Below are 13742 nucleotides of genomic sequence, written 5' to 3'. Positions count from 1 at the left end.
CACCTATGACCTCTTAGCAGGCCTCAACCACACAGCCAAGCAGAAAAGAATGAGCTGCGTACAATCGAGTAAAAGAAGCCTATAAATAAAGTGTCAGTTTGACTAAACATATTTATAAAGCTTAAGATAATTATCACAGGCATCATGCATGTTTTTGGATTCACAGTGTCTGTCCAGTGGGGGGGCTTATCCCTTGCACATATCCAAGTAGAGTGCTGCCAACATAAAACTTCCGTTCACTTTCCATTCCTTTCTCTTTGTCTATCTCCCTCTTTGGTCTTTCAATCCTCCCAACAAGATGGGTGCTTGTGTCCATTCATTACTCAGCTCCACACTCCATGGGTCACTTTCAGAGACAGCCAAGGGGTAACTTCAGAAGCAGACCCCATAGAGATTTCTCTGGCCAGGACATCCCAATGAGGGAAGTGAAGCCATCTTTACAGAAGTCCTTCTGGAAGCCACAAGTGTCCAGTCGCTCCTGGGCCTTGATTTATAAAAAGAAAAAGTCAGTTAATCCTCAGTGATAAACAGCAAGGCCTAAAATATCCCTAAAGGAAACCCACTGGTGCCACCCACTGCTCTGGCAGATCTCTCCTGTCCATCTGCTCATTTTCCATGTCATCTCTTTTACTCCTGAGTCATAACTCTACCTACAACAGCCACTGCACGCAGAGAAGTGAGCAAGAAACACATCCTTATCTTGAGAAAGTTATACCAAAAAGTCGTGATAAAATTGATTAATTACAGTTTACTTTTATTGTCACTAGCATGTCCAATAAATTAAGAAAGCATGTTGTCTTAAGTTAAAAGTTTTGCTACTTCAAAGCAGATGTGTTCATTAAGTTTAATGGTTTTTCTTCACAATGAGACCCCTGTTCCTCTTAATAAAATGCAAGAACAGACTAATTATTTTTTTTAATTAGAAAATATGCTTCACTTTAGAACTGAGCTCCATGTAGCTTACTAATATTGTAATGAAGTAACTTCAACTTGAAAAATACCAAATATATCTTTTAAGGAGGGCAAGTGGGTAAACCACCCCACCCTGTAGACAGTGCTTCAAAGTGCTGTGTGGTCACATCGAAAAGTGGCGGTAAAGCTGCTTCTGCATTTTTTGTTCTCCTAGTGCTCATTTCTTCCTTGGTTGTTTCCAACGTCCTTTGTGTTATTCTGAGTTTAGATGGCTTCTATGAGAATGCTGCCCTAGTTTAGAGTTGTCAGGAGGTCAGAGTCTTTGCGATTTGTTTTATCTATAATTTGTACTGATAGTGGGCTAGAAGTCCATGAGTTTCTTTAAAGAAAGAAAGAAAGAAAGAAAGAAAGAAAGAAAGAAAGAAAGAAAGAAAGAAAGAAAGAAAGAAAGAAAGAAAGAAAGAAAGAAAGAAAGAAAGATCTACCACGTGTCAAGGCCAAAGTGAGATGAAATAATCAAGGCAACAGTCAAAACCAAAAGGAATATAGCAAAGAGAACATCCATCCATTATCCAACCCGCTATATCCTAACTACAGGGTCACAGGGATCTGCTGGAGCCAATCCCAGCCAACACAGGGTGCAAGGCAGGAAACAAACCCCGGGCAGGGCACCACCAAGCACACACTAGGGACAATGTAGAATCGCCAAAGCACCTAACCTGCATGTCTTTGGACTGTGGGAGGAAACCGGAGCGCCCGGAGGAAACCCACGCAGAAACGGGGAGAACATGCAAACTCCATGCAGGGAGGACCCAGGAAGTCTCCTAACTGCGAGGCAGCAGCGCTACCCTCTGTGCTGCAAAGAGAATAACTATCACAAAATTGAGCATAAAAATGTTTTTTTAGAATAGTTCTGCTCTTATTTTTATTAACACAGTTCAAGTAGTGAATTCATTGTATTTCAAAACATAAGCAAAGCAAGAATTCCCTGAAAAAATACACTTTTGAATTTGGAAGTAGGTAGGTGACATATAGTCAAGTAATATCATTAAAAAATAAATTCAAAATAAGAGCGAATGTTTGCAGTGATCTTACTGATCGCATAAGGAATCTCAAAAATAAAAAATAAAGTGTTTTTGAAATTAAATAACCATTTCCCTGTTGTAGGTTAAAGTAACCAATGACATCAGAGCATACTTGTTATTTGATTATACTGGAAGCCTTCAACTGATACATTATCTCAAGAAAATGGAGTTCAGTCTCAGACCTAACTAAATAAAAAATGAAAAGAACAAAAAACTAAATAAAAGCTAAAATTAGGAAAGGGCCAAAAAAACAAAAACTAAATTGAAACTAAAAAACTAAAACAAAAAATATTTTCCAACTAGAAAAGCACTTTTAATATGGCAATGAAAATGGTTCAAAATAATTCATAACAACTGTGGCTGGGTGCAGGAATGACAGGTCTCGTGATAAATTTGGGGGCACCAACCAAGTCGTTTAATTTTATCTAACAAAAAGTTTAGCCAAAAAAAAAAAGCACACTGTGTCATTAGGTGTCTTGCCCTTTGGCTCTAGCTGTAGGATTAGGGTCTGCTTGCCCGGGAGCTCCATCCAACGGGTTGCTCTTGCCAAAAAGATGCATCCTTCCAGGCAGGATACTGGAAAGGGTGGGCTTAGTGCCCTCACTGGGTGATTTCTCATTGCTGCAGATAAAGAAGGAGAAGACAATGTTGGAGACAGCACCCCCTCTCATCCCAGCGAGTTACTATACGCCTCGATCAAGCCTGTGAGGAGATCCTCTGACATGCAAGCGTGACACAACAAAGTAAATCTGGGGCTAAAGGAATCCCCTAAATGAGTGCTCTACCTGCAGAAAAATGGAGAAAAAAATCATTCATTCGTAGCATAAGTATTGAATGCATTGAATGCATATTGACAGTAGTTTATAAGAGCAGCAAGTAATCATAGATTCATTAGCTAGAAAGAGAGAGAGATGTCTATAAGAATTGTGCATATGATGAGTTCACAGTAATGGTGTAGACCTGCTACCCAATCAGCAGATATTCTCGTAAGAGATGGCATGAAGCCAGCTGATAATCAATGTCTAAAAACCTGTCACTAGAAGGGCACAGACCTAAACATGATTCAGGATCAGGCGCCTGAAGTGTCATAATAGACATATTTGTGTAATTAGAAAGACTGAGCTTCTTGATGCAATACAAGAAGTTAGGAAGTAATGGTCTCATTTTCTATCCTCACAGTCTAACTTGGAGCTGAAATGACATTTTTATCTCTCACAGAGGAAGGAGCAGACCCCAAGAATATTGAATTGGTGTCCCGATTAGTTCTCAATATTTCACTTCCGGTGACTTCTGGCAATCTGTCTGAGATCATAAGACAGATCAGAGAGAGCATCAGCAGCCTTGGAAACGTTGACCAGATTCTCAATAGCACTGCCAAACATCTCAAACAGGCTCAGGATCTGCTGAATGAAGCCAATGATGCAAAGTAGGTTTCATTTTTCTCAACACTGCAGAGCGTAGACATTTTTCTGAATGCCTGTATGAGATGAATATTGTAGGTTAGGATAGTTCAGATATAAATCAGTTTGCACAGACTGTTGTGACTGCTTTAAAGTTGAACCCAGAAATATAAGGGAGTTGACCTTCTCACGTTGTTTTTTTGAATCCAGGTCCAGAGCTGAGGACATTAAGGAAGTAGTAAATGACACAAAACTTGCTCTGGAAACAGCACAAATGTCTATAGATGAAGCAAATCGAACTCTGAAGAAAGCACAGAAAAACATAAAAGGCATCAACAAGACAACTGAGATGGTACTCACATTCATCTTCCATTTGCATTATTGTGTAACTTTATAAATTGAGGACAAAGTGGCTATGCTACATGTGCTGTCATGAAAATGTTGTGTTATCGAATGTAGTAATTCATTTCTTAGCCTCTGTCAGAATTCTAACTTGCCCTCCAAACCTAGTAACTGATGAACAGCTTTGTAGTCAATATTTTCATTGTGTCTGATCAATTACTGACATACTTTATTTTTGATTATATAGATACAAAGCAAATTTCAGAACATTAGTACAAAGCAAATGGATGCAATGAAGCGACTGTCAGACCTGGCAAAGAATGTGGACTTGCTACAGAACAATACAGACCTCAACCGTTTGAAGGCTAGCAAAGCCAACATCTCAGCCGAAAATGCAATGATGGAAGTGAACAGCCTAAATGAGGTGTGCTACAAAAAGGAGCTACTGTGTTGATCCAAGTAGCAGTTATTTATCTCTTAATTATTTGTGCTGTGTATGTGTCATGAGTTAAAATTACAACTTTAACATTTAGGTATCCATAAATTAGTTAGAACTGATATCTAATAACAAACAGTCTCAGCGGTGTATTAGTATGAACAAGCATTAAGTGGAAACTGAGCAGTATGGTGGAACATTCAAGATTGTGGAAAATTTTCTTTGCCCAATATGATTAATTTGATGTTACAACAGAGCAGATTATCAAAGCCTGAAATATACAAAAGATTAAATGCAAAATATAAAAGTAAACATTTATAATATAGCTAATAATTATAAGGCAGCTCATTGGCCCAAGTAGTTAGTTAACATTGCAGCTTCACAGTTCCAGGATTGCAGGTTCATTTCTCAAACTGGCTATTTTCATTGTGATGTCTATACTTTGTCCCAATGGTTCTGTTAGTTATTGCAAACTCTGAACCACCCATCAAACTTGTAACGGGATACCTGGACTCAGGAAAATGGTTATTGGGTGGGTAATAATCATTAATCCGATAATTTTTACATGGCCTATCAAAATATCAGGCACAAAGGATATAAAGCATATGACATTAGAACTACACACAGGGCTTAGTTTAATTTTTGTCCAGCTAGAAAGACACTTGTTTCTTCACTATCATAGTTTGGGCAACATTTTTTCATTATAAAAATAGGTGTGATAAATGGGAAGTGTTAGCTGATGATCTGTCCAGGTCTGGATTTATATACATTTAAAGTCTCCAGTCATTATACTTTTATGAGTGCTCATATTGGGAATTGATTCAAATATGTTTTGGATAAAATCTCCATCATCTGCATTAACTGCAAAAATATTTATCAAAATTACTTTAATTACCCATCACCATGACATGGCACCTTTCAGGATCAGTTACTACATCTGAGGCTTCAAATTAAATTATTTTACATGTTAAGATTCCCATATCTCTGGTTTTCTTTGTATACCTGGTCTGAAAAATTTGACTGATCCAGTCTCTTTGCAATCAGTCTTCTGTAAAAAATACTATCTAAACATTTAGGCCTCTTAGGTGGAGACAGACTTTTTTTCTCTTTAGTTCATGATTGAGACCGTTGACATTCCATCTTACAAAGTTCACTGCTTGGTCAGAGACACACCGATTCTGAACCTTTGACCTCTTTAGCTTTAACCTTGATTGGCAAGAAGTGAAATTTTTCTCACTCCACAAAGATTGAGAAACGGCATTGATCAATTAAAATTTACACAAAATAACAAAGGAGAAGATTTCATACAAAATGAAATGACAAGTTGCAGAAATATTGTCTGAAATGCTGCCACATCAACATGTCAAAATATATTTTTTGACTTGATGAAACACATTGTCTCTCTCCTCTCCCAGACAGGGGTTCTGCTCCCCTCTGATTTTTGTCTATTGTTTAATCATTAACTAACTGCATGCTGAGCACCTTTTACTTCTGAAAGAGACATGTTTGTTTGAATTGTTTGAATAAAGTTCCTGTCTCTACAATCTCTCTCAGCTGCGTTCACGTTCCCAACTCCCCCCCACGCATTTGACACTGCTGTTTTCACATAGACGCGCTATAACAGAGGTACACTCAACTCATGCCCTCATGCCAACGATTCTACATCGGATCAAGAATGTACTTTTGCCATCGCTGTACTTTGTATATGTACATGGGAAGCTCTGCACGCGTGACTTTACGTTGTAGATCTGGCTCTTACATACAAAGGATGGTGCATGTGCCCAAAACATTAACATTTATATGTTACTTACATAAAAGCCAGATCCGATGTAGAACCATCATCATGTAAGTAAATAACTCAAGGTAAATAACATTCAATTTACCTATTTACCTTTATTTATTTACTTATTTCCTACAGCGTAAAGTCACGAGTGCAGAGTTTCCCATGTACATATACAAAGTACAGCGATGGCAAAAGTACATTCTTGATCCAGTGTAGAACCCTCGTCATATAAGTAAATAACTCGAAGTAAATAGGTAAATAACATTAGATCTGGCTTTTATGTAAGTAACATATAAATGTTAATGTTTTGGGCACATGCACCGTCCTTTGTATGTAAGAGCCAGATCTACAGCATAAAGTCACAAGTGAACTGCAGAGCTTCCTCTGTTTGATCGTCAAGGGCATGCTCACAAATTATACGTGTAATGTCACGTAAAATACCTGCTGACACTTTAGTACGCGAGCAATGGTACGAGAATGCAGTTAGACTTTTTTTGGGCACATACACCACGCTAGTGTGTAGATCTGGAAGGTGTAGCATTGGCGAAATAAATAACATGCGAGCTATAGCGCGTCTTTATGTGAAAACAGCAATGTCAGATGGGGTAGGGGGGGGATGTTAGATAGGATCGTGAACGCAACTGAGAGAATGAAACTGAATAAAAAAAAAAAAAACAAAGCTAACCTTTACAAGTATCATACATTTACACCGGCTGTTACATACTGACTGAAATCAAATGTATGTTTTTATTCTAAAACAGTAAGAATAAAAGCAGCTCAGTTCTCAAAACAGACTCGCCGGGGATCAAATCCGTGAAGTTTTGATGACCAGTCAACAGCTGATGCCGTTGCACCACCAAATCAGTTGTAGTAAATGTGTGTCAATGTTGCACCCCAACGCATGTTTTTTTTCTGCAGTTGTATTTTTGAATAGAAGCGCATTTGTTCTGTTATATTTGTACCTTTTGTTAAAGTGTTTCTTTGATATTTGGACTTCAGGCTTCACACATTATAAACTTCATGTCTACATTTTGTCAATTATTACAAAACATGAAAAACATTTCTGTTTTAATGATGTGTTTACATAGATCGTTGTAGACACGGAACACACATGAAATGCATGTGTTCCAAATAACAATATAGTATTTATAAAAGGTGTCCTTTTGCTTGACTTCTCACTCTATACAACTCCAAGCAAGTGACACAGAGGTAAACAGATTTGAGCTGAGAAAACTGTGTGGCGGTGGGGGGATGTGATAGTAGGCTGCTTGCTGCTTATCAACACATTTACAGGACAAAAGACGCTGATGGAGAAGTGTGAAGCGATTTAAGGTGGGACGGAACCATGAGTTTTTTCATAGGCTTTGGTAATTCTAGTGTTAAGTAAGCGTAGTGTCGCCTGAGAAGCTGCAATCGAGAAGTTGGTGATTTATTTATTTTTATGGTGGAGATTCCAGACTTGACCCGATGTGCGCACTGACAAACAGAGACAAAAACAAAGCAAACCGGTAATCAAACAGAAAATAAAGAATGTAATGAAAACAAAAGAAATAAGAAAACAACGATACCACCCCTGTTCCCCTTACGGCAATTACACATTATATACAACAAGGCACAAACAAAACACACACAGTTAATCATTAAAAAGTTAATGAAAAATGGCAATGGATGAAATGTAATGATGAAAATAGATAGTCCAGAGATCAGCACGTTGAATGGGAATGTACAGGAGCTAGGTCTACTGGTAATGTCTTGGGAACGAGTGCCTCACAGTGCAGAAAACAATACATCGCAATAACATCTGGATGTTGCTCTTTCACTCTGCTTATAAATCCTTTGGTGCACCCGAACATGGCGGCTGCTCCATCGGTGCAAACACTTATGCCAGTTTCCCACTTAAGTCCTCCTCGTTCAAGGTAATCTGATGCAACTTGAAAAATTTCCTCTCCTGTTGTTCTTTCTGGCAATTCCTTGCAAAACAGGAAGTTTTCTCTGATGGTGTCTCTGAACGTTGTGCATGCTCACTGATATCTGTAGATTCGAGTTGCAATGCAAATTTTCCACTGACATGCAACTTTTCCAAAACCTTTCAATGTCTGTAGACATGTCATCAATACGTCTGGCAATTGTATTATTTGGGAGAGGGACTTGGGCTATTTCTTTAAGAACGCCAGGGCCGAGCATCTCATTTACAATGATTTTGCAGGCAGGTAGTATTAATGTCTTTGCCACCGTGTGTAGCTGTTTTGATTTGGCGAGGAGTTCAGCAACTTGGTCGCTAGCTTTGAGAGCTCTCTCATGCGTCTTTGTGGTTTTCCTCACTAAAGCTGCCTGTTTCTCAGTCTGTTCATGAAGTTGAATAAAATAGTCTTTGTTCTTGTTTTGAAGTGATGGGTGTTTTGTTTTGAGATTGCGTTTAAGTTTGCTAGCAACCATGGCACTGTTGGTCAGCTTTTCCCCACATACCAAGCATAATGAATTGGGTCGGTTGGTTCCCCGGTAAAAGTAAATCCAAAGGAAAGATAACTTTCATTGTATTGTCTTGAGCTCACCTTTTTTGCTTTCTTCTGACCACTACTCATACTAGGGCCTTCATCTGGGTCACAATTTTCTCCAGGGCCCAGTTCGGATTGTATACTTTTTCTTTTCAGATATTTATCCATCGCTATCACTGCTGTCACAGCCGAAGCATCACTAATTCTATTGTTTGAATGGCAACAGGTAGATACACAGATTAATTAGCCATCTGCTGCTACCTAGTGGAAGAGTATTTAATTGTTCTGCCTGTCACTGTCGCATAGATAAACGAAGACAAATTATTTGCAGTAAATAAATAATAATTTTCAGACCAATTAAGTGAAATTGGATAATTTTCCACGGTACACCTGATGATCTCTCACGGCATACTAATGTGCCGCGGCACAGCGGTTCGGAATCACTGAATTAGACAACTGCATAACGACTTTCCAGCATAGTCTCATATTGCCAAAGAATTGCAAACTTGTTTCACTTTCTGACAGCTTATAACGGATCTTTTTTTTGTGTGTGTGATGAAATTTATATTCATATACAAAGCAAACACTTTAAAGGGGAACCTAAGCCATTCTGACAAGAATTACATACAATAAGGCAAAACCCCATGCTTGGCATCCACCCTACCACCCCATAACACAACTCAATCCAACTCAGCTACATTAAAATTATTAGCAACAACACAATAAAGAAAACCATGAGGATGGAACAACATAGCATCTACCCCATTATGAAGAACAAGAGCTAAGGATTAGGGTTACAGCCAGGCCCAGAGTGCATCAGTGCTTGAACCAGCTGTACCGTACCATCTGTTTATCAAAATAAGAGCCAGATGTTCCATTGATCCTCACCTCTGACAACTCTTAAAGGATCCGATTCAGAAAAAGCCTATAACATGTCTGAAGGAACTGTGTGAAGGCTTTACAAGTCCGGTGAGTTAAGCTGCAGTCTCAACCCTTGTTTCTCTTTTGTTCCGATCTGTTGTGGTGTGTCACATTACATGACTTCTATTTGGAAGTGATACCAAACTTGATGTCTGCAGTTACATCAGGCAGACAAGTCCCTGTTCTATATGTCATTCCCTATTCCTTATTAAAGTGGACATTTAAAACAATGCTGGAAGTTCATATGCAGCTTGTCTAATTTGACATTGTAATTGAAAAATGATATGCTTTATACTTGTGAGGAAAGCAGTCAGTCCCAACAAACACCTGGGTCATCAGGTGGATTTTATGGGTGCACTGTGGAGTGAAGCAAGGCAATTTTTATCTTTCTTTTTTTTTTCAAAAGTTTGGGTCTTTATAATCACCAGGGAGAAACTAGGCACACTGGACTCGTGGCAGAAGACACCATCTTGTCCTATGTCAGCTAATCTGTAGTCCCTCAAGGAGCATATATACGACATATTATTCACACAAAATGTTTCACATTTTTCAGTCAAAGGGAAGAGTATATCCATGTTTCCATTTGATTAAATAATTCACCTGTTTATTGCAGTAGATGATGGTGGGAGGCCTGTACCTGGTTCAAGCGTGGAACCAACCCAGGACAGGGTGCCCATTTATCAAAGGGCATATTCACCTGCACACTTATTCTCACTCATTTATGACTAATTTGGAGTCAAAGAAAGGTGCTGGCTGCATCTCGGTAAATGAAATAAGTACCAAAAAATACTATATAACAAAACAGAGCTTAAAACATTAAGGTGAAGGGGAAGCAAAGCTTGTTCGACTCTAGTTGAATGCACCTTTATTGCTGCCTTTTATCAGTCAGAGAAAAATTTGTTTAAAAATAAGCTTCCGACACAAATAATAATTATTAATAATAAATACCAACAGAATAGAAAATAGGTATCTCTGAACATATGTATTCAAGAAAAGATGCTTAGTGAAATCTTTATGTTTGTGTTTCAGGATTTCCAAGAGATTAACCGGAAGTTCAAAGAGTTAAACAAAACCATTGGAGGAACTGAAGGCATGGGCGACTTGTCCAGCAGGGTGAATAAAGTTAAAGAAGAAGCAGAAGAGCTACTCAGAGCAGCCAACAAAAAGATCAAAAATGTAGAAGGTATGAAAGTAGCTACCATAATGAAAACTTGAAGGAATCACAGCTTAAAGTAATGTCACATTTAGGATGAGCTTTGCTCGACATGCTCTCCTCACAAAAGCCTTTTTGTTTTTTTTTTTCCTGACCAGACCTGGAGAGAAAGTTCAAGATGAATGAAGAGAAAATGCAACAGCAGGCCAAAATATTAAAAGAGCTGGAAACCACAATCATCAACATCCGGGAAATGATCCACAACAATATGACTCATTATAGCTCTTGTACGAGTTAAACGGGACTAAGCATTTATAGCTCGGCTCAAAAAGTACGCGCTGAGTGTGGCCTTCTCCATCTTGGTAACTCTATTCAGGTGCAGGTTCTCACATTTGAGTTTTGAAAATAAATGCACTTCATGACATCAGTTATCCTGACATGTTATTTCTAAACCTGAATGCTGCTTTTCTTAGAGTATTTTTGTGATCAAACACCATGGACAGTTCAGAAGTGTCTCTAGACCCCATGAAGCTATGAATGGAACGGGCTGAGTTTGGACAAAAGTTAAACTGACGTAAAATCTGACAATGATGCTGCTTTTTGCAGCTTCTAAAGTTATCTTTTAGTTTTAAAAAGTATTTAGCTCAGGTTGAAATTTTTTGTTGACCTTGTTTTCTTAATGCAAAGAGAGAAGCATCTGAATAGTCAGATTAACATAGGCAGAACTTTAAAATGGTAGAAAACTGCTTTAGAAAAAGTTCTCATCTCTGGAAACATGTCCTGCTTTACACATGCCATGTGACATTGCTTGAAGTAACTTTCTGGATTTTGGGATGCAAAAGGAGATAATAAAGTGGGGAAGACAGAGCTTTTTTTGGTTGTAAGAAATGCACTTCATCGGATTTTGTGTAACACGAGACAGTGGTTGTTTGTACCCAAGACAATACACAGTATCTTCTAATAAGACTTCTATTACTGTGGTTTTACATTCTACCTTGTACTAATTTTATAATTGGCCACTAGATGGTGCCAAACGTCTAAACTTCACTGTCGTGTCAGTAGCCTTTTGTCCTGTCAGTTGTCTCTCTCATTTTCTGTTTATCTCTCTCAGTCCCTCATTCACTATCCAGTCATTTGTTTTCTAAACCAGAATATCGGGTCACAGGGAGGAGTCCACCTGGAAACATCAGGTTAAAGGCAGGGCTGTAATCCATGACTGGACAACCTCATGCAATCATCCAGATTCTGTCACTCATACCGGGTCTATTCAGAGTTACCAAATAACAAAAATCACACACATCTTTTAGGTGGGGAAGGACAGGGGGTTCTTGGGGGGGTAAAATGTATAAACATGAGGATGTGAACGATGGCCTGTCTTATATGTTGGCTTATTGGCATGGCACTTAGTTTTGTGTTTGCACAGTGTTACTGATTTTTAAAGAGTAATGGTTACACAAAGATGTGTACGATGAAAGAAACAGACCTAAAGGCTTACAAGAATCAGCATGTCTGTCTGGTGGGCTTTCTCTCAATTTTTTTTGTTTTTTTTGTATGTTCTTTTTTGTTTTCTCTGTGACTCACAGTTCTTTTCCTATTCACTTTTTGCTCTGTCTAATGTTAAATTATTTCAAACTCTTTCTCTTTGAGGTACAGTAGATAGTGTTGTCATTGTCTCTTTGAAGATTAAGCCTGTGCCCTGCTTTGAATTCATTTAGGGAAGTTGTAATCACAATGTACGAGGGGCGTTCAAAACGTTCACGCACTTTTATATTTTCGTTGGAAACGTTGAAGGCGGGAGGAGTAGTAATTTGGCATTAAAAAATTGGTACGACGCGTCGCAAACAAAGGTGACTATGTAGAAAAGTGATGTCATTTGTTTTTGAAATTCTTAATAAATAAAGTTAAGAAATTCTTAATAAACAAAGTTTTTAAAAAGTGTGGAAACTTTTTGAACGTCCCTCGTATCTTGGTACCAGGATGATATACTAGAACCTGTCACAGTTTATTGTAAAACATTCTGAAAAGACGAAACCATGCTCTGCCTAATATTTGGATGGTTTATATTAATATTTATATCACAGTGCAAGTGAATGATACAGGTTTTTCCATTTTCTATTGTAATTAATAATATTAATAATTGTATTATGCAGTTATGAGACACACTGTTAATCTGCTGCTGACTTCTGGTTAATTCCTTCATAGAGTGGCTAAGATGCACAGTGATGAAACATTAATAGGATAAAAATATTGTCAAAATGTGTCTTATGATGACAAAGTGCCCGTAACGTTCCACAGTACGGCCCGACTGTTTGTGAAGCGTTTTATTCACTCATAAAGAGCCACGCTTGAAGTGGGTTGGTTCTCTCCGGTACTCCTTGGGGGCACCTCTAGATATTGTAGATGATTTTCCAAGCATTCTGTTAGCTTTTTTTAGTCTGCCAGTACTCACATCACGACCTCCATGATTGCTAATCGGCTGTTATTACTTGTGAATTGAAGCGAGAACGACAAGGTCTTCACGCCTTAATTCCATGCATCCTGTTGGCCAAATAGGCCCAGGAAGGTCTTCAGAAATACATTCCATGAATCCTGGGGCTTGCTTATCCACGAGTGGGGACAATCCATCATCTCTGGTTAGCTGACAAAGCATAAACACCGTGAGTACTGCCTCTTCTGCTTTCTCCACTTCAAGCACTGCTTAAGAGGCAGCTTAAAGATCTCGTTCGTTGGCCTCTGTTCAGCGTGTACTGTAACCAAGATGGGGAAATGGGTGACGTTCTAACATGACGTTCTATAACTGATAACAGCACTTGATGTATTTTTTTTAAACTGAATTAGGTGGGTTCGGTAATGGATGGATTTAAAGGGTGTAACTTGTGTAAATTTGTTACAAAATATGTTTCAGAAACGCAAAAGTCTTTTTGTTTGTAGTTTTCTGCTTTCTCAGAAGAGTCCCCTGCTTTTTTCCGTTATTAAAGTGCTCTGTCTATAAGCCTGTGAGGTTGGCTCTCACTGCAGGAGTTTTCTTTTTCTTACAAAGCCGCCCTTTGCGGTCAGACGGCTTCTTTTTTGCTGCCAGTATCGGGCATTCGCGGGCCATGCTGGACCCATTTTGCTGCCCTTTTGCTATAATATGTAAAGAATCAGTTTGTGAAATGTGTGAACTACATATGTCAGTAAGATTACGTATTAAATAATATATGCCCTTGCTTCCA

At 38.5% G+C, this 13742-nt stretch overlaps 1 protein-coding gene across 2 annotated transcripts in view; it reads left to right on the top strand.

The window, feature by feature from the left end:
• The window catches only part of lamb2l (laminin, beta 2-like), a 168664-nt gene extending 154922 nt beyond the window's left edge, over positions 1-13742 (top strand). For both annotated transcript variants that reach the window (XM_028825429.2, XM_028825430.2), the window contains 5 exons: positions 3216-3423; positions 3608-3749; positions 3987-4163; positions 10404-10557; positions 10686-13742. In XM_028825429.2, coding sequence (XP_028681262.2) covers positions 3216-3423; positions 3608-3749; positions 3987-4163; positions 10404-10557; positions 10686-10825 — 821 coding nt within the window. In that variant the 3' untranslated portion in view covers positions 10826-13742. The remainder of the gene's footprint in view (positions 1-3215; positions 3424-3607; positions 3750-3986; positions 4164-10403; positions 10558-10685) is intronic.

Source organism: Erpetoichthys calabaricus, chromosome 18, assembly GCF_900747795.2.
Source record: "Erpetoichthys calabaricus chromosome 18, fErpCal1.3, whole genome shotgun sequence".
NCBI lineage: Eukaryota > Metazoa > Chordata > Cladistia > Polypteriformes > Polypteridae > Erpetoichthys > Erpetoichthys calabaricus.
This window is presented reverse-complemented; position numbering and strand designations above follow the sequence as displayed.